The sequence below is a fragment of the Suncus etruscus genome, chromosome 9, assembly GCF_024139225.1.
Source record: "Suncus etruscus isolate mSunEtr1 chromosome 9, mSunEtr1.pri.cur, whole genome shotgun sequence".
Lineage (NCBI taxonomy): Eukaryota > Metazoa > Chordata > Mammalia > Eulipotyphla > Soricidae > Suncus > Suncus etruscus.
Window position 1 is genome coordinate 58,815,832 of NC_064856.1, and position 24,838 is coordinate 58,840,669.

At 43.2% G+C, this 24,838-nt stretch overlaps 1 protein-coding gene across 1 annotated transcript in view; it reads right to left on the bottom strand.

Moving 5' to 3' along the window:
* Positions 1-23,941, bottom strand: part of SCUBE2 (signal peptide, CUB domain and EGF like domain containing 2) — a 76,236-nt gene extending 52,295 nt beyond the window's left edge. Inside the window, exons 1-5 of the mRNA XM_049780666.1 lie at positions 23,797-23,941; positions 22,522-22,644; positions 12,100-12,225; positions 6,103-6,237; positions 1,870-1,995 (exon numbers count right to left, since the gene is read on the bottom strand). Of these exons, the coding sequence (XP_049636623.1) occupies positions 1,870-1,995; positions 6,103-6,237; positions 12,100-12,225; positions 22,522-22,644; positions 23,797-23,941 (655 nt within the window). The remainder of the gene's footprint in view (positions 1-1,869; positions 1,996-6,102; positions 6,238-12,099; positions 12,226-22,521; positions 22,645-23,796) is intronic.
* Positions 23,942-24,838: the final 897 nt, after the last annotated feature.

Sequence of the window (24,838 nt, forward strand, 5' to 3'; positions counted from 1 at the left end):
TACTCATTAGACTAAAGAATAGCAAACTTCAGGCAGAGGAGATGAGAGAGGAAAGTATTTAAGTGTTCTTTACATTTTTTGAATTCTTACCTGAGACATTTATACTTTTTGTTTGTTTTGGGGACAGACCTGACTATGCTAAGGAATCTGTCCTGGTGGTACTCTGGGACCATATCCGGAGAAAAGAATCGAACCTATTTGGCTGCATAGAATGAAAGTGCCAGAGCAGCGGGAGGGGCAGGAGAGAAAAAAACAAAGAATGCAAGTGCTTTCTCTGCTATAATATCTTTCTGGCCCTTGTAATTTTTCTAATTTAAAAGATTAAAATACAGATTTGAAATGTGAGAAGAGAACCTGTTCTGGGATTATAGTTTCATAAAAATCACAAATCCTGGGCCAGAGTGGTGATGCGAAGCGATAAGGTGTCTGCCTTGCTAGTGCTAGCCTAGGACAAACCACAGTTCGATACCCCAGTGTTCCATATGGTCTCCTAAGCCAGGAGTGATTTCTGAGCACATAGTCAGGAGTAATCCCTGAGTGTCACCGGGTGTGGCCCAAAAAGCAAAAAAAAAAAAAATTACAAATCCTTCTGAACAACTAAATAATAATACAAAAAAAAATGGAACAACTGTTTAATGTGGTAAACTCTGAATCTTTTCATCAAAATTAGTCTATCACTTAAACAGATACACCATTAAAATATTTTAAATTTTAAAAAAAGATCTTTCAAGATTCTACTGGCCCCTAAAAACAGAAATACTGGCAGTCTCTCACCACAGAGAGTCTCAGAGGACCTAGATCTTTTTCCAAAGCTACCAGTCACCAGACTGAATGTCCCCACTCTGCTCAGTCCCTGGAAGCCCTCATGTACAGTCTCACTTTGGGGGGAAAACCTGTGGTCCAATGGTTCCAGCCCTGGTTCACATACTTAGAGGCTATACTCTGCTCTGTGATGGAGATTATGGAAAGATGACTTTCACTGGTGAAACTGTCTCTTCACCTCTCCACTGCTAAGACTATCTCAGTGTAAACAATCACCCTAGAAATGTATTGGGGCCTTCTAGAGAGTCTTTGGGCTTTGTGCAGATATCCTAAAGGAAAACTCCGAGTATTTCCTCTAAAACAGACAGTGGCTTGGGACCACTATTAAAGGCTAGTTCTGTCAGCTTAACTATTAGCCAGAATGACTGGCTGTGGGAGGCCAATAGGGCTAGCTACCAAGCTAGCAGAACCCTGGGGCTAAAATCACCAGCCTTAGAGGCAGCAGGACTTCTATTGAATCCTAACTGGCCACTGATTCCCTGTGTGATTTTGTGGCTTTACCTCCTCCACAAATATGTCCTGAAACTGAGGATGTGAGATAGTTTTTTAAATTAAATGGAATGTGGCACACCCCTGGACTAGTCTTTGAAGATAACAAATGCTCTCCCAAAAGTTATCTATTACTCTTATCCTTATTAAAATTCAGAAGGGATATTAAAGGTTGAGTGAGTGTGAATGCAACAAGCCAAGAAGGAAAAAAGATTTGGTGAAGCTTGCACAAAAGCATGGACAACACAGGCTGTTCTCTGAAGGGCAAAGAATTGAGTGCTTGGGGAAGTGGAGAAGACAAAGCCATGATGATTCAATACTGATATTTGATGTTATTCTGTGTAAATACAGAGACTCAACACTGAACATTCACCTCCTTACTCCTGAGTTTCATTTTCTTCAGACCAACCAACCAACCAACCAATGTCCCTTCCCTCCAAAAGCCTCTGCTGGGACAGAGGGCTTGCAACTCACTGAAGTCAGCATCCTCCCTTTTCTCCTTGCACAGTTGCTGGGCTGTGAGATAGGGGAGGGGGGCCAGGGGGCAAACATACTCACAGATGCAGTCTCTCAGGTTCTTGGCCAGTTCAAAACCAGGTCTGCACTCGCAGGCCACGCTGCCCCTTGGTGCCTCCTTGCAGATGTGACTACAGCTGTGGTTTTTATTCATGCAACTCAGACCTTCTGCAAAACAGCACCAGCACAGGTAACCTGTGAGTGAATCCTGAGACCCTGGACAGTGCAAGGGGCTGGGGAAGGGGTTGTGGGAGGGCAGTACAGACTTGTATGGTGGATTTTCATCAGCCCTACATTCTTTGTCTGCTTTGTTTCTTTTGTCTTTTATTTGGAGTTGGGGGATGTTGGGCCATGCCTAGCAGTGCTCAGGGCTCTCTATTTGATTCTGCTCTCAGGATATCACTTCAGGGAAGGCTCAGGGCTACCAGGGATTTAAATACAACTAGCCACTTTCAGGACATATATTACCTGCCATCCCATCTCTCCACCCTTCATTTGGATTTTCTTGTCATACACAGCTCTATGCTGGGGTAGGGGTTGCTTCCTACAGTACTTTGAGATCATGCAACACCAGAGATGAAACTGGGACTCAGCCCTACTTTTTTTTTTAAGTGATTATAATCAAGCCTGGTCAGTCAACAAATATAAAAATTGTATTATGTCATTTAAACATATGATGGTTCAACTCTTCTGAGGCGTGATAGGAGCCCTTCCAATCTACAAATAAAGAACCCCCAGAACTTTTCCATAGAGTATTTGGGAACAGAGTCTCCTGAGCCCAGGAGCTGGTAATACAGCTCTTCTCTGTCATGCTGTAAACCATGATGATTCCGATTGCATGCAAAGAGAGTATATAACAGGTAAGGCTTTCTGTGTAGCAGACCCTATCACTGCATAGGACATTCTGAATGATACATGAGCACTGAGTGGGGTCCAATAACAAATCAAAAAAAATTTTTTTATTTTTAAAGATTGCATGAAAGTTGCCTGTGTACCAAGTTCCATGGAAATATCTGCAAAATTATCTGCAAAAATTTACCTCCCAATGTCATATCATATCAAGCTAGATCTCTTGAAATACTGGGTGCCTGATAAGAGGTGATCCAATGCCCTTCCAGAGAAAGCAGATGAATCAATAATTTAAGCTCTAAAGCATTAAAAATTCCCTCATTTTGGTGGTGCCCAGACACAGGGTCTCATTGAAGAGCATTCCTGGGACTGAATCAAACTATGCTTTGCAAACACAAGATGCACCCCATAAATCAAGGACACATGCACCACTATCAGCTCAGCTTCCTTCCTTCCTGCCCTAACATCATCCCTTCCTCTCTGAAAAGGCAGAGGCACAAAATCCAACACTATTCTCTGAGCAGACAAATGAAAGGAATGCTCGCTAGATGCTCAATCAAGCTGGAGTCCTCTGAATAGGGACAAAGGCAGCTGGGGTGATGTCTCTCAAGTCTTTACCCATTACATGGGTGAAAATAGACAGGCTCTTCATCAGAGCCTGCAAGGTCTAGGGTTGGAAAAAAAATCGGTCACTTAACATTCCTGCAGAACCCACTATGATGATCACATATATTGAAGATCATTTGGTAGGGGCTGGAGCTATAGTACAACAGTAGGGTATTTGCCTTGCATGCGGCTGACTCAGGACAGACCTAGGTCTGTCGATCCCCAGCATCCCATATGGTCTCCTGAGCCAAGAGTGATTTCTGAGCACATAGCCAGGAGTAACCCCTGAACATCACCAGGTGTGGCCCAAGAACCAAAAAAATATATATATCATTTGGTAAATAATTATTTTCATAAAAACTCAAGCCAAAATCAAACCAACAAAAGAGTTAGGAAATAACCTATAAAGTTATTTTTTAAATTTTATAAATTTTGGGCCCGGAGAGATAGCTCAGTGGCGTTTGCCTTGCAAGCAGCCGATCCAGGACCAAAGGTGGTTGGTTCGAATCCTGGTGTCCCATATGGTCCCCTGTGCCTGCCAGGAGCTATTTCTGAGCAGACAGCCAGGAGTAACCCCTGAGCACTGCCGGGTGTGGCCCAAAAACCAAAAAAAAAAAAAATTTATAAATTTTATATAAAATATTAATGTTATATTTTTAACATTTATAAACCCTCTTGTATCAACTGTGGCTTGGAAAGTTAATTTTAACATAGATTCTAAGGGTTTAATGTGCATATCAGGGATGAAATCTTAAAGCAATGCTCTTGACAAGTTGTCCTACTGGCAGAGCTAAGACCCTAGGATGAAAATAGGGTCCCCATTACAGATTGCTACAATCTGCTGGCCTGTGTAGATTTGAACTGCCAAGCAATCAAGGTTGGAACATAACAAAATCACAGAGTGCTTTCAGACCACAACATGAATTCTTGGATTTGGGTTTTAAACTCCAGACAAGTAGGTTCATTTTGAAGACTCTTTGGGGGATCCAAGAATGTTGGAATGGTCAGAAATTTAGAACACACAAAATGACAGAGAGAAACTGCTTTTGTATTTACTTTGGTGATGAGGAGCCTATGTCTGTCAGCAGTGGTAGGGTAAGAGCTAATGGGGAAGGAGGAAGGAGCTGAGCTGCTGTGCTGGGAAGTCAAGCTAAGAGGGGATTTGAGTCTTCAGAGCTGGGGGGTGGGTGGGGGGGTTGTTAAGGGAGGGATGGGCAAAAGTAAGTTTTGTAGTGGGGTGGAGTGTTTAAGCTGAGTCTGGGACTTCAGTTTCTCACACACACCCCTTCCTACCACCAGAAGAGAAAGCTGGCCTTAAGCAACTTCAGAGGAGCTGCCTAGCCCCCATTACTCTTGCAGCCAGCATTTAAATCTGTATGAACCAAGAGCTCACAGAGCAGGAGAGATGGAGGGAATCAGGCAAGGTAGCTGCACCCAGTGTCCCTCACCAGACCTGAAGCCTATTGGATTCAGGTTAAGCAAGGAGCCATCATGCTGTAAACAAGGCAAAATCATCTTTAATAAAAAAAAGAGAGAGAGAGAGAGAAACATGAGAGGGGCCAGAGAGATAGCACAGTGGTAGGGTGTTTGCCTTGAACTCGGCTAACCCAATGAACCTGGATGGGTTCCTGGCATCTCATATGATCCTTGAGCCTACCAGGAGTAACCCCTGAGCACAGCTGAATGTGGCCCAAAAACAAAAACAGAAAAAAAAGAAAACCCTGAGAAGCCACTAAAGATGTGAGAGAAATGATGCATCTACAAACAGTGCATAAATAGCAAAAGAACTTCAAACTGCCTCCTCCTTCAGTGATGATCAAGTACTTAAGAGTCTAAAGGTGCTCATGCTTGGTTGGGTTTGTTTTTAATTTGGGAGCCAAACCTGCTGGCGTTCAAGGATTTTTCCTGACTCTGTGGTCCTGGCAGTGCTCAGTGGGCGACATGCAGGGCTAGAAATCCAAGGCTGGGTCGGGTAGTACAAGACAGGCACTATGTTTCCTGAACTTCTCTTTTTTGTCCTTTTGTATTGGAGGCACACCCAGCAGTGCTCAGGGCTTCCTCCTGGCCCTGTGCTCAGGATATACTCCTAGTGGTGCTCAGGAGATCATATATGGCACCCTGGCTTGGCACTATGCAAGTAGTGTATCTTTAAACTGGGGAAAAAAACTAACCACTAACACAAAATAAAGAAATTTGTGATAGGCTTATAAAGGCAAAGGGGAACTGATTAGAGTAAAGGAGAGCTTTCAGCAAACCCATGAAGGATTGGTAGTTGGAGACTGCAGTGACAGAGAGCTCAACTCTGAGAAGGGAATGGGTCCCTCTTGTTCCCCCTCCTCTGGCCAGGAGAACCCCAGAGACTGAAAGTTTGAAAATACAAACTTAGGGAAGGCCAGACCCAGAATAATGCTGAAAATAGGCCCTCAAGGGTAGGAGCCCCCAACCGCCCACCCTGCCCCACCCAGAGCGAGGAACAGGTTCACACTTGGGGCTGTGGTTAGCAGCTTTCTTTGGAAAAACTTGGCAAATCATCCACTGTACTTCTCCTGAGACACGGAGTCCCGTTTGAAATCTTGTTTAAAGATTAGAATCAGAAAACAGAGAACATGAGGGTTTGAAGATACCTCAGTGCTCATCCTGTCTAACCCGCTTACTGGGCCAGGGAAGGAGTTGAATGAAGTTCAAGGACTTGCCCACCCTCCAGACGTTGTAGAGCCCAAGTATCCCCCTTCTATGGGGACTAGACTTGTGTGAAAGAAGGGGATGTTCTCAGGCATGATCCCCTGTGTCAGGGGAGGGGAGGAGGCAGAGCTGAGGCACCTTCTGAGCGGTGGATGCAAGTGTGCTGATTGTCACTCAAGAAGAACCCCTCCCTGCACCGGCACTCATAGCTCCCCAGGACGTTGACACAGGTGTGCTGGCAGCCTCCATTGTTCTCCAGGCACTCGTCCACATCTGCAGGGAGAAAAGGCTTGGTTGGCCTTGGCTGCTGTGAGAGCTTCACCGACACCACCACCCTCCAACCCTCCCGCATTACCTCGCCATGACTGTTGTGTCTCATAGATGGAGTCCCTTTTCTGACCCCTGCAGCACAGAAGCTCTCAGCATTGTAACAATGTCTACTTCCCACCACCCCCCAAAAAACTTCATGTATCTGGGGTTCCCTTAACCAGGTCCTTCATCGGGAAACTAGGGGCCTCTTTTGGAGATATTTACAAACACTTCCTCTTGCCAAAGCACAGCCCTGGAGGGGACAGTAAAGTCCAGATCTGGAAAATTAAAGTTCCATCTCTCTACAGCAACCTCTGGGCTGAAGGAGAGAGATCAGAGCACAAGTGTTTAAGAGTGAAAGAGCACGAAGGAGGACCTAACACTAGTTAAGGGTTTGTGGAAAAGCTGATGAAAGGTAGGTTCCAAAGGGCTTCTTCCATCATAAAAGCAGGAAAGGATGTTCAAGGCAGCAGAAATGGCTTTAGCACTGACTCAGAGCCTAAGAACATAGAGCATGCTAAGAGATGTAAACAGCTCCAGCTAGTTCTAGGGAGTAGGGAGGGGTCCTTATAGCTAGAGCCACACAGTTAGGATGCCTAGGAGGGAAGAAATAGAAGAGCTCTCTGGGCAAGCTGCCTGATAAGCCTGGAGACATGTGAGTGTGGAGTGCGGTACCAAAGGACAGGCACGGACTAGCACGGAGTGCAAAAGTCAGGGTTGGGAGTTAGTGGGCAGGGGTTAATATGTGTAAGAGGGAGGCATGTGGGGTGAGTGGTAGGCGAGTGAATTCAAAGATGCTTTGAAAAAACCACTTGCCACTTGTTTGTTTGATAAAGTGATGGAGATAAAAGACACGCCCCCCCAGGAAGGAGCATGGAAGCAAAGGAAGGCAAGTTAAGAGAGGTCAAATATGAAAGCAAGAGAAGGTAGGGGAGATGGGAGAACCCATGAGAAGGTGTCATCAGAAAGAGATGGAGAGATGTTTCCTTCTCCTGCCTCCCTCAGCATGCCCAGTATGGGGTCAAGGGACATTCCTGCACTTTAAAGAACATCATACCAGCCCACTCATAAATACATTTCCTGCACCATGCTACTTGTTCTGCAATCTGAAAACCCTGTACTGAGCCACCCCTGCTAGGCAGCAGACATCTTATGAACAGGGAGATTTGTGTGATCTAGCACATCTCTGGAACCTGCAGGTGCTCATATATGCTTAGCTGTTGGCTTCCACCAGGGGAGCACAGCATCTCAGAGCCAAAGCACAGGAAATAACCAGAAAACTCTCAAGACCCATCAGAGAGGATCAAGGAATGAGCTGATATCAAAGTGATGTCTTTTCACATTTAAATATCTGTTATCTGGTTTCAAGCCTCAGATCTCACCATCATCCATCCTCCCCCCACAACTAAGCTGATGCTGCTCTAAACTGATGGGACGCCAGCCATCCCCTCCAGCCTAACAAACTTGCCCTTCTCCTAGCTAGGGTTGAAAGGAGCACATTTCATAGTGCAAGGCCCATTGGTACACACCTGCCTGGGTGTTCACTGGGTGTTCCCCAGAAAGCCAGAGAGCTGGGCCCCAACTACAAAAGCCTGGATGGGCTCTGAGTGAAAGCAGAGGCCCCTCTGAACTGCCACACCCAGCACCTACTACTCCTTTCTTACAAAGCAATTAATTAGAAGTGTGTCCTTAAATTGCAAGATGTACTCTGACTAGATGAATACCAAAGTGTGTGTTCACATGCACTAGGCAGGAGCATCTCCCTGGACAGCAGAATGATGGATCTCAACCTCTGCTGTAGTTTCTGGCCCTAACATCTGGGGTTTGAATATCATTCCCCAGACACTGATAATATTAGTCTTGGATGATGATACTAGTCTAGGCAATAGTATCTGTTCTGATTTTTAGAGAAAGGACATAGCTGGTGGTTTTCTGGTGCTACCAGGGCTTTGGGGCCCATGCAGTATCAGACTTTAAACTCAGGGCCTCACATATGCTAGACATGTGCTCCAGCATTTGAGATATCTTCCAGGTCCCTGATATTGTTTTCAAATAACTCAAATGATCCCATTGTGTGGCCAGAGTTAAGAGTCGCTGCTACAGAATGCCATGTGCTCCTAGATACTTTAAATACAACAAAACAAAACTAAGTTGGGGTCAGGAGGAACCAACAGCTGAACGGAAGAGTTGTAGCTCATTTTCAGGCTCACAGGCATTCGGAATCTTGGAGCACATCAGGCTTAGCACTTGAGCTAGCTGATGTTTGTAAACCCTACATTCTGGCTAGCATATGCCTCTTGCATGGTTAGCAGGCCAATGAGAGTTAAGGAGTCATCCCAGAGAATAGAGGAAATAGCCCCTCCTGAATACTTTGGGCTCTGAGCTTCTTTCTTGTCACAAAACTCTTCATCCCTTCAAAACCTCAGAGAAATTCCTATAAGCTGATTCTGCTCTCCTTAGTATACCGTGTTCCTTAATGTTTACCTTTTATTTTTGTTTGTCTTGTAGCCCTCTCTGGTGGTGCTGGGGAATCATGTGTTATAGGAGATCTAACTGGGGTTTCCTCTACACAAAGCATGAGCTCAGCACTTTGACCATCTCCCAACCCCATCACATATACTTGTGAGCTCTCAGGATCTTCCTGCAGGACAGATCATTATTATCAAGCCCAGAGATCCAGGAAGAGGAAATGGAGAGTCTGGAGAAATATCTGTTAGTAGTAAGGCAAAGGAAGACTCGGAACCTGAGCATCTGAGCAGGCCTTAGCTCAGAACAGCTCCACCCACCCAAGACAACTTCCCAGACTTGATTGGTTCCACTGTTGCTCTTATGAGCACATACTTCCCTCAAGGTGATAACTGCATCCATTAGATACAAACCCTTGAAATACCACTGCCGACAATTCAAAGGGAAATTAAAATTGACTCCAGAAAATCTCATATTTAAAAAAAATAGAGGAGGGGGACCAGAGAGATAGCATGAACTAGGGCATTTGCCTTGAATGCAAAAGGATGGTGGTTCAAATCTCGACGTCCCATATGGTCCCCTGACCCTGCCAGGAGTGATTTCTGAGCGTAGAGCCAAGAATAACCCCTGAGTGCTGCTGGTGTGACCCAAAAACCAATATATATATATATATATGTATGTATGTATATGTATATGTATATATGTATATGTATGTATATGTATATGTATATATGTATATATTGGTTTATATATTGTATATATATTATATATATACATAGAGCTTCCTAACAAATGGTGCACTGAAAGTCATGCCCAGTATTGCATGACTCATCAAGACTGTTTTCCCTGCTCCATTGTTTAAAATTAACCTCAGTTATCTCTATATTCAGGATTATCTCTCTAATGTGTCTTCTGTGCTAATAGTCTACCTACATAGGACAGAGAGACCCAAGTCCTCCACAAGTCCTCCTGATAACCACAGACTGGAAAGGTCCAGCACTTATACCCAGAATCAGACTATCATACAAGACATAAACAGAAAAGAACAGAATCTACATAAGGATGGACTTAGGACAACACTCACAGGGGTCTCAAACTCAATTTACCTGGGGGCCGCAGAAGGCAAAGTTGGTGTGATCCTTGAGTGCAAAGTCAGTAGTAAGCCTTGAACATTGGGGGGTGTGACCCAAACAACTAAAACAAAACAAAACAAAAAAAGATTCCTCTAGGACAGGGCCACAAAATGTTGTATGGAGGGCCGCAAACGGCCTGTGGGCCGCGAGTTTGAGACCCTTGCTCTAAGAGGAAAAGGTCTTAAATGGGTCCTAAATAGAAACAGTCTCCTTCCCCAACAACTCAAAATTAAGTTTGTGTTATTTGTAAAGCATTGGCTCAAGTTCGACAGCACCATCTGGAGCAGCTGAGCAGCTGTTTGCAAGCATCAGGGCCTGGCTTGAATTGTTCCTCAGTCAGCCAGATGGACATCAGAGAGTCAGCCACAGAGTCATCAGCAGCAGAGGCACGTGATGCCATGTGTCCCTCATGATATCCTTCTGTGCGACTGTAACCCCAAATTTAATACACAAACATCATAAATACCTACGTGTTACTGCTGTGCGTGTGCATGTATATACATACATATGTGTACATATACATGTATATGTATATACAGTGCTACATATATGTGTTTGTATATATGAAGAGGTATCTACATAATGTTGACTATCTGGTACTGCATCCTTTAAGATGACCCCTCACTCCACCCCATCCTATTTTCTTTTTTTTTTTTCTATTTGCTATTTTTTTTTTTTTTTTTTGGTTTTTGGGCCACACCTGGTGGTGCTCAGGGGCTACTTCTGGCTGTCTGCTCAGAAATAGCTCCTGGCAGGCACGGGGGACCATATGGGACACCGGGATTCGAACCAACCACCTTTGGTCCTGGATTGGCTGCTTGCAAGGCAAACACCGCTGTGCTATCTCTCCGGGCCCTCTATTTGCTATTTTTAAGTTCTGTTTTATTACTAGCACAGGGATGTAAAAAACACATCTGAAATTCCAACAGATGTTTCTTCTTTGTGGACTATAAGGAGATTATTGATGGAAGGTTTCCATTTAAATTTCTCTTCTCTTTTTTTCTTTTTGGACCACACCTGGCAATGCTCAAGGGTTATTTCTGGATCTCCACTCAGGAATCACTACTAGCTGTAATTCAAGAATCACTACTGGTAGGAATCACACTACTGGGGGACCATATGGGATGACAAGGATTGAACCAGGTCAGTTGCATGCAAAGCAAGTGCCCTACCCTCTGTGCTATCACTCTGCACCTGCCTACCCCCAAAAAAAGAGAATATACCTGGCTGAGATCCAAGCACACAATTGGAAACTTCCAGATAAGTAATTTTTTATCAAATTTTAGAATAGAGATAGCAAGGGGTGGGGTGGGGAGGAGGGAGATTTAGGACACTGGTGGTGGGAATGTTGCACAGATTAAGGGATGTGTTCTTTACATGACTGAAACCCAACTACAATCATATTTGTAATCAAGGTGTTTAAATAAAGATATTAATAAAAAATTTTAAAAGAAAAAGAAAAGAATAAAGACAGCAGTAAAGAATGGTTTCAGGGTCACAGAAATCATTCAATAGGCTAAGTTCATGCTTTGCTTATGAGAGGCCCATAGTTGAGCCTCCATACTGCATGACACCCCCCTCCCCCAAGCACTGTTGGGCATGATGTAGAAACCAAAAATGAAAAAGAAAAACATGGGGAGAGGTGCAAAAAAGGTAATATAGGAGTAAGACAATTGCCTTGACACCAAAGGTGCAATCCTTAGCACCACATATGGTCTCCTAAGCACTGTCAAGAGTAATCCCTGAGCACAACCCAAAAACCAAATAAAAAAGAAACGATTATATACCAAATCTCTTTTAAGAAGACTAAAAACTTTGGAGAACTAGAGCAGCAGATAAGGTACTTACCTTGCACACAGCTGACTACATTAGTACAGCGCCAGGAATAAGCCCTGAGTATCACTGGGTATGACCCAAAAATTAAAAAAAAAATCTTTTAAGATTTTTGAGATGTAAAGTCAACACCAGAAAGTCAATAAATAACAACAATAATCTCCATTTGTTTTCTCAGACTAACAGATGATTTACATTATGCATGATCGAAGAAAAATTGAAATACTTCACCTGGTTTCCTTTCTCTTTAAGGAGTATGATTTTTAGAGAGTCAGAAAACACAAATATCTAACTCCCTTTTTATTTTAATGACTGTTTTCATCAAAGGAAAGTAAGGGGCCGAGTGCCAGAGGGTAAGCTAAGGAAAATTGCCATTTCCAACCGTTTCTCTTACCAAGACAATTATGACCATCATGAGCCAACATGAAGCCATCAAAACAAGTGCAGCGATAATTGCCTGGAATATTCAAACAATCGTGGACACAGCCTCCATTGAGTTCGTTTTCACATTCATCAATGTCTGAAGAATAAAACACAAGTCATTCAGATGATGTTACTTCCTTAGTGTAGATATATATATATATACATATATATATATGTATATATATATACATTTACTTATTATTACCAGTCATTCCTCTTCTAGGACCCAGTCTTGAAGATACAGCTCCCTCAAGAGGAAAATAAATATGCATACAGCCACTCACTTTGTAATTTATAATTACAAAAGATTAGAAACAACACAGACACTGAATGCCCACACACAGCAGTTGAAATTAATGGCACATTTACTCTATAAGAACATTATGCAGCTGTTAAAAAATAAAATAAAATGAGAATTATCTGTATCCGTGGAGCAATTTCTAGAATATACTGTTCATTTTATTTTAATTTGATTGAAACCATTGTGATTCAGGCATACAATGAAATCAGGGCCAATCCTACCTCCTCCACCAATGTTCCCCAAGTGCATCCCATACCACGCCCCCCCCCCCCCGCCCACCAGCCTGTCAATATAGCAAGCCCATTTTAAGTTTAGATTGTTGAAGTTTTGAATCTCTTGATTCCATTGTTGTTGCCTTTGGTTTGAATATTTAGTTCTATCCTTTTTTAACACTACCAATGCAACTGGGACCGTTTGTCCCCTACCCCCCATCTTTTCATATTTGTGCTTCTCCTCTTCCACTCAGTTTCTTTCCTTCTCACTATACTCTGGGGCCTAGGGTGTTTGAATCAACTCCCACTTAGACCACTGCATTTCTTCATGCAGTTATTTAAATACCACATGTAAGTGATACCAGTCTATATTTACTCTTCTTCTGGCTTACTTCATTTAATATATCTTCCAGTTTCCTCCAAATTACATGAATGAATCATTTTTTCAGATATGTAGTATTCCATTGTATATATATATATATATATATATATATATATATATATATATATATATATATATATATATATATATATATATATACTATATCTTCATGATCCAGTCGTGTGTTGTTGGACATCTAGGTTGATTCCAAGTCTTAGCTATTATGCTGAGTGCTGCAATGAATAATGGTGTGCATATATCATTTTAGATGAATGTTTTCTGTCCTAGGGGTAGATACCCCAAAGAGGAATTGCTGGGTCATATGGTAGCTCAATTTTGAGTTTATTGATAACCCTCCATACTGTTTCCCATAGGAGTTGGACCAGGCAGCATTCTCACCAGTAGTGGATGTGAGTTCCTTTCTCACCACAAACCCTCCAACAGAGATTGTTCCCAGTATTTTTGATATGTGCCATCCTCACTGGTGTATGATGATATCTCATTGGATTTTCTTTTTTTTCTTTTCCTTTTTCTTTTTGGTTTTGGTTTTTGGTTTTTGGTTTACACCCGGCAGCACCCAGGGGTTACTCCTGGCTATACGCTCAGAAATTGCCCCTGGCAGGCTCAGGGGACCATACAGGATGCTGGGATTTGAACCACCATCCTTCTGTATGCAAGGCAAATGCCCTGCCTCCATGCTATCTTTCCAGACCTCATTGGATTTTCTTATTGATAAGTGATGATGAGCATTTTTTCATGTGTCTGTTGGCCATTTATTGGTCTTCCTCAGAGAAGTGTCTGTTCATTTCCTTTCCCCATTATTTTATTTTATTTTTTTAAGTTTTGTGGAGTTAACCTTTGTGAGTACTTTGTATATCCTAGATATCAAACCTTTATCTGATATGTTGAGTGCAAAAATTTTGCCCTGTTCAGTTAGCTGTCTTCTAATTTTAAGTTATGTTTATTTTGCCATACAGTAACTTTTTAGTTTGATGTAGTCCTGTTTATTCAGGTTTGATACTATTGCTCTTGCCATTGGCATAGAATATACTATTAAGTGAAAAAAATAAAATGTATAAGATTATTTATAATATGTTTCTATGTGTAAAAATATAAGGGTAAAATAAAAATACACCCATACACAAAATTTTACATATGCTTTTTCTGCAGAACTTGACTAACTTATGCTAAAATTTATATAGAAATTCAAAAGACTCAAATAAGTGAGATAATTTTGACATGGGAAATTAATCTGCAAAATGTATTCACTACAATATCAAGATAGTGTCTTATGAGATTAAAGATAGACATCAAATCAATAGAATGTAATTAAGTGTCTTGCTTTTGTGACTGATTTTAGGCAAATGGACTATGGCAATTTATATTAGATGAAATTAATCTTTTCAACAAATGATGCAGAGACAAATGGATGTTCATATACAAAAAGATTAAACTCTAACCTCATATCATATACAACATCAGTTCAATCTGGATCAGAGACCTAAATAAAGGAACTAAAATTTGAGACTTTTATTTATTTATTTATTTATTTGGGCTTTTTTTTTTTGCCACACCCGGTGATGTTCAGAGGTTACTCCTTCCTGGCTATGCACTCAGAAATTACTCCTGGTTTGGGGGGCCTTATGGGATGCTGGGGAATCGAACTGCGGTCCATCCTAGGCTAGAGCTTGCAAGGCAGATGCCTTACCACTAGCACCACTGCTCTGGTCCAAATTTGAGACTTTTAATAGAAACTATAAAGTTTTTATGAGGAAGTTTTTGAGATCTTGGTTAGGTAAAGAACATTTCTCCCTCTGTTGACACTTCTGCTTGCAGGAACAGAATGCTTGCTTCCTAATGGCATGCACATGTTTTTCTTCTGATGTTTGCTGGGCCACAATCATCACAGTCATAGGGTGTTTTGTTTTTTTTTTAGAATTTAGGGAAAAAATTGTGATATGTAGAAGAAATGGAAAATGCTGATTGTTTTGAAAAAAATTGTGCACAATTTAAACGTTGATGCTTTGGATTATATTAGAGTGCACACCTTTAGAGGAGAAAAGGAAACCAAAAGCTTTGTAATTTATCTCATTTTTTTAAACAAAAAAGGCAGAAATGTTACCCCTCTTCCAATGCCATATAATAATGACCTGGAGGATAGTATAGCAGATAGGGCACTTGCCTTTACAAGGCCAACCTTGGTTCAATCCGCAGAACCCCATATGGTCCCCCAAGTGCACCAGGAGTAATTCCGGAGCAGAATCAGGAGTAAGCCCTGAGTACCACATGCGTGGTACAAAACCAAAACCAAACAAATGAAAGAATGAGCAAGTGATTTGAATAGGCATTTCACCAAATAGAATATACAAATAGCTAATCATCATATGAAAATATGCTAACATTAATTATATGGGAAATTTAAATTCAAAAAAATAAGATACCATTTCATATTCATTAGAATAACTGTCATAAAAAGAATAGACAACAAATGGTGCTAAGGATGTAGAAAATGAGATCATATTCATTAGTGAAGGTATTATAAGATGGTACAAACACTTTGGAAATAATGTGCAAATTTCCTCAAAGGTTAAAACATAAATATTGGGACCGGCAAGGTGGCGCTAGAAGTAAGGTGCCTGCCTTGTAAGTGCTAGCCAAGGAAGGACCACTGTTTGATCCCCCGGCGTCCCATATGGTCCCCCCAAACCAGGGGCAATTTCTGAGCACTTAGCCAGGTGTAACCCCTGAGCATCAAATGGGTGTGGCCCGAAAAACCAAAAAAAAAAAAAAAAAACATAAATATCACACATAGCTGGAGCAATAGTACAAAGAGGAGGCACTTGACTTGCATGTGGTGAACAGATTTCAGCACCACATATGATCCCCCAAGAGTTGTCAGGAGTCATCCCTTAGCACAGAGCCAGGACATTGATCAATGCCAGGTGTGGCCCAAATAAAACAAAAATGTACAATATAAACAAGAAACGCCACTACTAGACTCATATCCAAAAGAAAGAAAAAGTTATATTCACAGGAAGACTTTCAGGTAAAAGCTCAAAGGATTTTTATTTTTAATACCCCAAAGTAGAAATTACCCAAAAGACAACTGATTTTGGGTAAACAAAATATGGTATAGTCATAACAGTAAAATACCTACCATTTCACTATTAAAATAAGGAATGAGATGACAACAATGTGGATGAATCAATAACATATTGAATGAAGTAAGCCAGAAACACGAGGAAATAACATACATGGTAGGGCATGTGCCTACCATGAGGGAGGAGCTCAGTTCACTCCCCAAAACTGCCTGCCCACCCTCAGCACCTTGAGTCTTGGTGGCCCCCCCAAACACCAGATAGTACCGCACTACTGTGAGTACCCAGTTTACAGGCCTACAGTAGCTGCCAAGCATGCAAGGAGTAGGCCTGCTCTCCCATACTCACATAATTCTTTTTGAAAGATCATATGTCCTATGATCCCATTTAAAGTAAACATCCAGAAAGACAAATTGTGCAAATAGAAAGTAGGTTTGCCAAACTGAAACTGGGAACAAGAACTCTACAACTCTAGAAGGGCCTGAGGAATCTTAGTGAGATGAGGACAATGCTTGAAACCAATAGTATGTGTGATGTTTTCACAACTTGGATAATTTCCCCAAAATTATTTTTGTAGTTAAAATTACTGGACTTTATAGTAGATAAATCATAATTCAGTGAAGCAGTTTTAAAAATACACATACACTTGTTTCTTTGTACAAAAGAAAGGTAGGAAGAGTAAACCAGAAACTAGAGGTTGAAGACTCAACATGTGGATGAAAAAAGGAGGAATGGGAGAGCACAGCAGAGGCAGGAGGAAACAGCATTTGTCTGTGCACATCTTTTAGGCCTAGAATCTCAGAACAACAGGGATACTTGCATATTTACACATTCACTTAGCACAATCAACCAGGAAGCAATAGAAAGGGAAGATTATCAAATCCAAGACAGACTACAAAGAGAAGCCAATGAACATGACTGTATTACAAACAAATAGCATAACCACACAAAAGGGGTAGAGAAGAAAATTATCTGCCTACATAACTTAGCAAAACCTAACACCTTTATTTGACAGAGGTTAAAAGAGGTTAACAGAGGTTAAAAGCAAAATTAACCACATTCCATTTTGTACATTTACTAGTAATTCTGCTTTATTTACAGGATCATGCATGAATTGTGTGAGTAGTTTCTGTATACACTTGTTTTAAAAAATAAATAAATAGATTATAAACAATAAAAGTTATATTTCTTACTCTTTAAAAAGAAGTTACAAATAGGCAAGAAGGGAATTTAGAATTAATTTTGTGGTATTACTTTGGTATTCATTCAAACTACAATGTAATAAAACAGTTTAAATATATATTTTTGGGTTTTTTTTTTCAGGCCACACCCGTTTGATGCTCAGTGGTTACTCCTGGCTAATTGCTCAGAAATTGCCCCGGTTTGGGGGGACCATATGGGACGCCAGGGGATAGAACTGCGGTCCTTCCTTGGCTAGCACTTGCAAGGCAGACACCTTACCTCTAACGCCACCTCACTGGCCCCAAAACAGTTTTAATATATGTCAAATGGATATAAGGAAAATACTGTGTGTGAGTGTCTTGGTTTCTACATATCACTTTTTAATCAAAGAAAACAGAAATCCTGAGCCAGAGAGACAGTTCAGAATATAGAGTGCTCAGGAATCAGACTTATACCAAGAAAGACCCTTCTGTTGCCCTGGCATCGACTTACTCCAGAGTGGGTTCAGATGACACTCTAATGACTTGGTAGCAGCAACAACCTACTTTCATGCAGGATTCTATGCATTGCCACCTAATGGTGAGATGAAAACAGAAGACGCTCTGAGTCTGACTTCAACATAGGATATCTGCACAGAAACCAGGATTTCTGGCTTTCTGAAGAAACCTGACAGCAACAACCATGATTGTGAAGAGCTTTTACTGGGACCACAGAAGACTTTGGGGTTAGACAACAGCATGCCTGGAGCCTGTAGTTGATCTTATGCCAGAATACTTCATGGGTAAGGTCTCTCCCTGTTTTTAAGCCAAAGGCTTTTCCTTTCTATTGTCCCCAAATCTTGCTGTGCCTATGCAAACAACAACTGCCATACATAAACCTTTTTTTTATTATATTTTTAATCTTTTATCTTTAAAAAAAAAGAGAGCTTAATAAACCTTCTGCTATTGTATTAATGCCTTTATTGGAGATACAATAATTCCCACAAATATACTTGCTACTGAGCTTTCTCTTCTTTCTTTTTTATTCTCTTCCATTTTATTTTTAGTTCTTTCTATTTTTCTCAATAACTTTGCTTTCCCTTATCTTGAAAAAATGTATTATGATCAGTTATGTCAACTATGTGATACATTTTCTTTAAATAAAAATATTGAAGAAAGAAAGTAGGGTGCTTGCCTTTACTAACTCAGGCTTGATCCCTGGCATGCCATATGGTTCCTGAGCACTGCCAGGAGTAATATAGAACATTGTTGTGTGTGGCCCCAAAACAAAGCAAATAAGCAAAAACCAGGGATCCTTAGAAGAGTGGTTGAATTCCACTGAGAGAGGGGAAAATACAAAGTATCTTATTCCAGAAAATTAGGAATTTCTAAAAAAGGTTTTAGTGTGAAAGTCACATCTAAAGGATGCAGAAAACAATGTGAAGAGGCTCCCAAAGGCTTAAAGCTGAAAAAAAGCCTATAATTAAATTAATGTAAATCAAATTAATATCCATGCGTTCAGATGGCATAAATTAATAAATAGTGCCTAAATAAATGATGGCAAAGAGACACACCATCCTTACAGAACAATTCCAATTAATCAGTGTATGAGGAACAAACAACATTACTAGGCAGTCATTGTGTAAACATTGCTGCAGGAAAAATCCACAATTAGATGCAAAAAATCAGTGGGCAGAAATTTGAGGGAGGAAAAAGTATAGTTTCTAAGTATCTGCTTGTAAGATATATCTTTATTGTGAAGGGAGAAAATGGGTGACTTTGTTGTGAAAAAATCAGCATGCAACGTCTTCAGTTGATCCAGGTCAGCATCAACAGTAACCACCACCCAGGGCAGGCTGACATGGTTTGCTCCCTGCCCCCGCCCAGATGCTGTACCAAGGACACCAGGCATTTCTGCTTAGTCTTACCTCATTGTCTTATCTTAAGGAGACACAGGACCTTCTTTGATTGTGTCAGTTGCTACCATATCAATTCTTATCAAGAGAAAACACAAGGCAAACGAATATCTGAGTCCTATTCATCAAAAACTTCTACTACAAAGGCTAGTTTAGATTCATCCTCGAGTTGCTGGACCAACCCAGTTCCCATCCTTAATATAAACAGTAGAATTGACTCTGACAGAAATAATAACACAAATGGTGTCATGGTTTGAACCCAAAAAGAAAAGCTAATATGCCAAGAAGCACATACTAAGGAGTTATATCTTTGAATGGCTATTTTTGAATCCTCACAATCTTCATTTTCTCCCATTATCCTTCTTGTAAGAAAGCTTCCACTTCTTTTGTTTGTTTGTTTGTTTGTTTGTTTTTTCTGACCACACCCGTTTGATGCTTAGGGTTTACTCCTGGCTAAGCACTCAGAAATTGCCCCTGGCTTGGGGGGACCATATGGGACGCCGGGGGATCAAACTGCTGTCCTTCCTTGGCTAGAGCTTGCAAGGCAGACACCTTACCTTTAGCGCCACCTCGCAGGCCCCAAAAGCTTCCACTTCTGTGCTCCAATTGCAAAAAAAAAAAAAAAAAAAATCAAAACTAAACAGAAACACCCTTACTTGCTAGGCTTATATCTACCACAACAGAAAATCAAATGGTTCTAGAGTTTTAGTTTCAAATAACAGTATAAAGAATTCATGCTTCCTGGGGCTGGAGAGCTAGCATGGAGGTAAGGCATTTGTCTTTCATGCTGAAGGAAGGTGGTTCGAATCCCGGTGTCCCATATGGTCCCCTGTGCCTGCCAAGAGCTATTTCTGAGCAGATAGCCAGGAGTCACCCCTGAGCACAGCTGGGTGTGACCCAAAAACAAAACAAAACAAAACAAAAAAAGAATTCATGCTTCCTATTAAGATCTGGATTAACCAGATCGAAGGAAAAGTAGGATACTTTCTATAGAGTAAATTTTTGCAATGTTTTACTTTCTTATATAATCATATGTAGCCAATATAAATATATAAAAACAACAATAATTTTCAATTATTTTCAAATAAATAGGGGCCATTTTAACTATAAATTATTAATAATTCAGTCTCATTTGTAACATGTCAAACCCAACAACAAAGATAAGAATAAGACTATCTTGCCAGTTGTTATACATCATTATTTACTAAATATGAACTTTATGTAAAAGAAGCCCCAAATGATTTCTACTCCCAAAGAGCATGCTACAATAGGAGGATCCAGTGAAAAAGTAAATATTTTTCTCCCCAAATACCATACCAGCATGTGTGACTCTCAATACTATGACTACCATGTTTGATACAGTGTACTGGATATGTGGAATGGAAGAATTGGAAGAGATGCTTCAGGAGAGCTAATCTCTTAGCCTTCTATGATGGGAGAAAAAGAGAAAAGGTTGTCTGTCTATGAAAATATGAACTTGAAGAAACATCAAGGCTTATACTCATGACAGGTCTGGCAGAAGTTTTGCTCCTTGGCACAATGGAGACAATAAATGTAAAGATTTCACATCTGGGCTCGGAGAGATAGCACAGTGGCATTTGCCTTGCAAGCAGCCGATCCAGGACCAAAGGTGGTTGGTTTGAATCCCGGTGTCCCATATGGTCCCCGTGCCTCCTGCCAGGAGCTATTTCTGAGCAGACAGCCAGGAGTAACCCCTGAGCACCATGGTGTGGCCCAAAAACAAACAAACAAACAAAAAAAAAAAGATTTCACATCCACTCAAACAGAGATAAAGGGCATATGAGCTAGGTGACAGAGCTGGTTTTATTCACCTGGCAAGCCAATTGTACAAACATGACCTCCAAGCCCCTCTTCCAGTTCCTCCGGGTCTCAGTGCCCCCATCTGGGAAGAATGAGATTGGTGGGAAACTCCCTCCAATCATACTCTGATCCCCAACCCCAGGGGCATCCTCTGGGAAGATATGATCTCTAGTCAAGTTCTCAAGTTCAGAGGTAAATGCCTGATAGTGAGCTGATCCCCAGAGCACACACAGCAGCAATCACACTTCTGCTCTCAGATCTAGAGCTCAAAGGGCTAAAAATATTCCTCTGCACCTATTTTTCTAGGGTGAAACTGCAACTTCAAATGAGACTAGATATTAATGGAACTCTAAAATAGAGGCTCCTGGGGTAAGAGAGATAGTACAACAAAGATGGTACTTGCCTTTCATGCCACCAACCAAGTTTAATCATGGTATCACCTAATCACTCATTTTGAGAAACATCAGAAGTGAACACAGAGCTAGGAGTAAACTATGAGTACCACCAGATGTGGCCCAAAATCAGAAAATATAAAGAAATAAAAATAAATGAGTAGAATTTACCAAATTTGGCATATGGCCCTCTTTTCAGCAAAAAGAAAAAGTAAAAAACAAACAAACAAACAAACAAACTCAGCATCCTCTTCTTTAAACAATCAGAAAGTAGCCCACTCCCTTCCTGGACTAGAGTGATAGCTCCAGCATCCCATAGAGTCCCCTGAGTACCACCTGGAGTAATTCCTGAGTGTTAAGCAAGGAATAAACATTGAACATCATTGGATGTAGCCCAAAGATGAGAAAGAAGGAAAAGAAGAAAGAAAGAAAGAAAGAAAGAAAGAAAGAAAGAAAGAAAGAAAGAAGGAAGGAAGGAAGGAAGGAAGGAAGGAAGGAAGGAAGGAAGGAAGGAAGGAAGGAAGGAAGGAAGGAAGGAAGGAAGGAAGGAAGGAAGGAAGGAAGGAAGGAAGGACCACACTTCTCTGGATTGTTCAGGGTGCCCAGAAAGGAAGTATCACTCTTTCTGGGAAACACTGATCTAGAAGTTGTCACACAACATCCATCTATCCAATAGCAGAAAGCCATGGATGGGATGGGGCCACACCCCACACACACAGGCAGCAGAGGAGGGCAGGACTCCAGCACCCAGAGAACACTCCATACTGTGGTGCAAGCTCAGGGAGCTGCGGGCTCAGCCCAACTCTGGTAGGCACCACTCTCCTGCTGAGCACTGCTGACTTCCTGCAGGAAAGCAGAGTTGGACACTAAAGCCCCCTGTCCTCTCTTTCAGAAGCTACACAAAAGGACACTTCAGAGCAGACAAAATCATATGACCCTTCAATCAACGTGCTTTTCAGAGAGAAGAGAGAGAAGAGAGAGAAGAGAGAGAGAGAGAGAGAGAGAGAGAGAGAGAGAGAGAGAGAGAGAGAGAGAGAGAGAGAGAGAGAGAGAGAGAGAGAGAGAGAGAGGCATTCCCTGCTGGCCCATCCACCAGTTCCCCATCACTTACCCTCACACTGCCTGCCCTCTCCATGGTAGCCAGGCTTGCAGGAGCACTTGTAGGAGGTAAGCGTGTTCTGGCACAAGGCATTGGCGTGACAGTCATCTAGCCCTTGGGCACATTCATCCACATCTGGAAAAACAAAAGCAAAAAAGAAACCCACAAAAAACAATCCAGCTGTTCCCTGTGTGGAGTGAGTTCTGCTTCTTCAACCTTCCCTCTGCCTAAAATCCCCTCCCATTACTGCACCCCATTTCACTCTTCAGATGCTCAACTCCTGAGGAGTCCCTGGAGGGGTATTTTATTTGCAGGCACAGCCTGTTTCTCTGGGGGGATATTAACGTACCTCCACCCCAATTCTCACTCCTTGCTTTCCAGACTGAGAAAGCAAAACTCCTCCAGGAAGGCCACCATGATCCCCTTCCAGGTAAAGTGCCACCACCACCACCACCACCCAACATGTTCCCATGTTTATTTCCTCTCCCAGCACACCACATACACAGGCGGTTGTGCTGTTTCCCTGCCAGTCTCCCAGGGTGTCTTGATTACAGACGGCATCTGTGTTTCTAATGCCAAGGGCAGAGTCTGGCACAAGAAAAAGTAATAAATGCCTGTAGACCCAGGTTGAGTAAAAGAAAAAACATTTTAAAAAGCCCTGAAAACTGAGCTGTGTCGGTTAGCTGTCAGAGGGTTCTCTGAGCCCATTATCCTGGGCTCCCAATCTGTGCAAAGTCAGACTTCCCTCACGCCCCCCAAAACCTTGACAGCTCTTCACCTTCTGGACCTGGGGGTCCAAGAATTTCCAGAATGTCAATTTAAAACAGAAGAATTTGCAAAGTATTGCAATCTCGCACAGAGTCAAGCACTTCTCCCAGGCGGGGTGCAGTTGAAGTGGCTTCCCAGATGCTCAAAGCGCAGGCAGCGTCGCGCGCAGAGAACTTCGTTTCATCCCCAACCCCTGGGCAGGCAGCCCCCGATGCTCGCAAGGACAACTCTCTAGCCCCCAAAGAAAGCTCGGTCGAAGTTGCCACGACCTCTCGGGATCACAGGCCGGAGCCTCAGTTTCCCACCCAGACTGCAGAGACCCACGGGGCCCGGCGGGCGGGAACTGTCATCCCGCGGGGGGTCCGAGGTCGGGCCTCCAGGCCTCGGGGCCAGAGTCTAGCCCAGGCGCTCGGGGCGCCGTGGCCTGGCCAGCGGGCGCGCCCCGGGGGAGCAGGATCCCCGCGGCATCCATCCCGGGGGCTAGCCCTGCCAGGTGCGCCCCGGAGGGCTGAGACTCACCCTCGGGCGGCCGCGGGGCCGGGCCCCGCACGGGCGGCAGGGCGGCCGCGAGCAGCAGCAGCAGCAGCAGCAGCAGCAGCGGGGGCAGCGGCAGGGGCAGGCGCGGCCGGGCCGGGCCGGAGCCGCGGCGGCCGGCGATCCCCATGGACGGCGCGGCGGCTGCGGGCTGGGGCGATGCAGCGCGGACGAGCGCGCGGCGGCGCGGGGAGGTGTGTGCGGGGGCCCTGCCCGGCAGCTCGCGCACCCCGGCCCGGCCCCGCCCGGCCCCCGAGCCCCGGCCTCATTTTCACACGCTCCTCCGGGCCGGAGGGCGGCGCGGGGCCAGAGCAAGGCCCCTCCCGGCCCCCTCGCCGCCCCCGCCCGGCTGGCTGGTGGAGGGGGCGCGGCCGTGGGGGGTTCGGGGGGCCGGGCCAGGGTGGGGAGTCCCGGGCCCGCTCGCGCACCTTCACCACTCCCCGAGCCTCGCCCGGTTCCTCTTGGAAGCATCAAAGTCCTTTGGACCTGAAGGTTCTGAATGAAGCCAAAAGCCACTCATGGGTCCTGGCAGGGTGCAGGGATTGGGTCCAAGGTTTTGGGCCCCACCGGGCAGTGCTCACTCAATCAGGGTCTACTCCTGGCTTTGCGCTCAGGGATCACTCGTGGCGTGGCTTGTGGGATGTTGTGCGAGGATGGAAAAGATGTGGTGGGGGCTCCTTATGCCCTGGATTATGTCTCTGTCATTTTAGACCCTCTGCAGAATTCAGGGAGGACTGACCCCAGTTTCTCTTCTATTTCTCACCGCAGCACGCACTGCTTTTCTCCATGCTGCTTTTTCTCCACCCTTTCTGACCCTCTCCTCCACCCCACTCTGAAGGTGCTTGCCCTCTGTCCTACGAGGGTTATTCTGTCTCAGCCACGCTGCTGGACTCAGAAGCACAGCAGATTGAAATGTGTCTTTGGGGCGCCCCCAATGAGAAGGTGGAGCTAGAGATTAAGGGTGAGCTGCCCGCATAGGAAACAGCCCCCACTTTCCTGGGGAACAATGGAATCTCTAGGCGAGCTG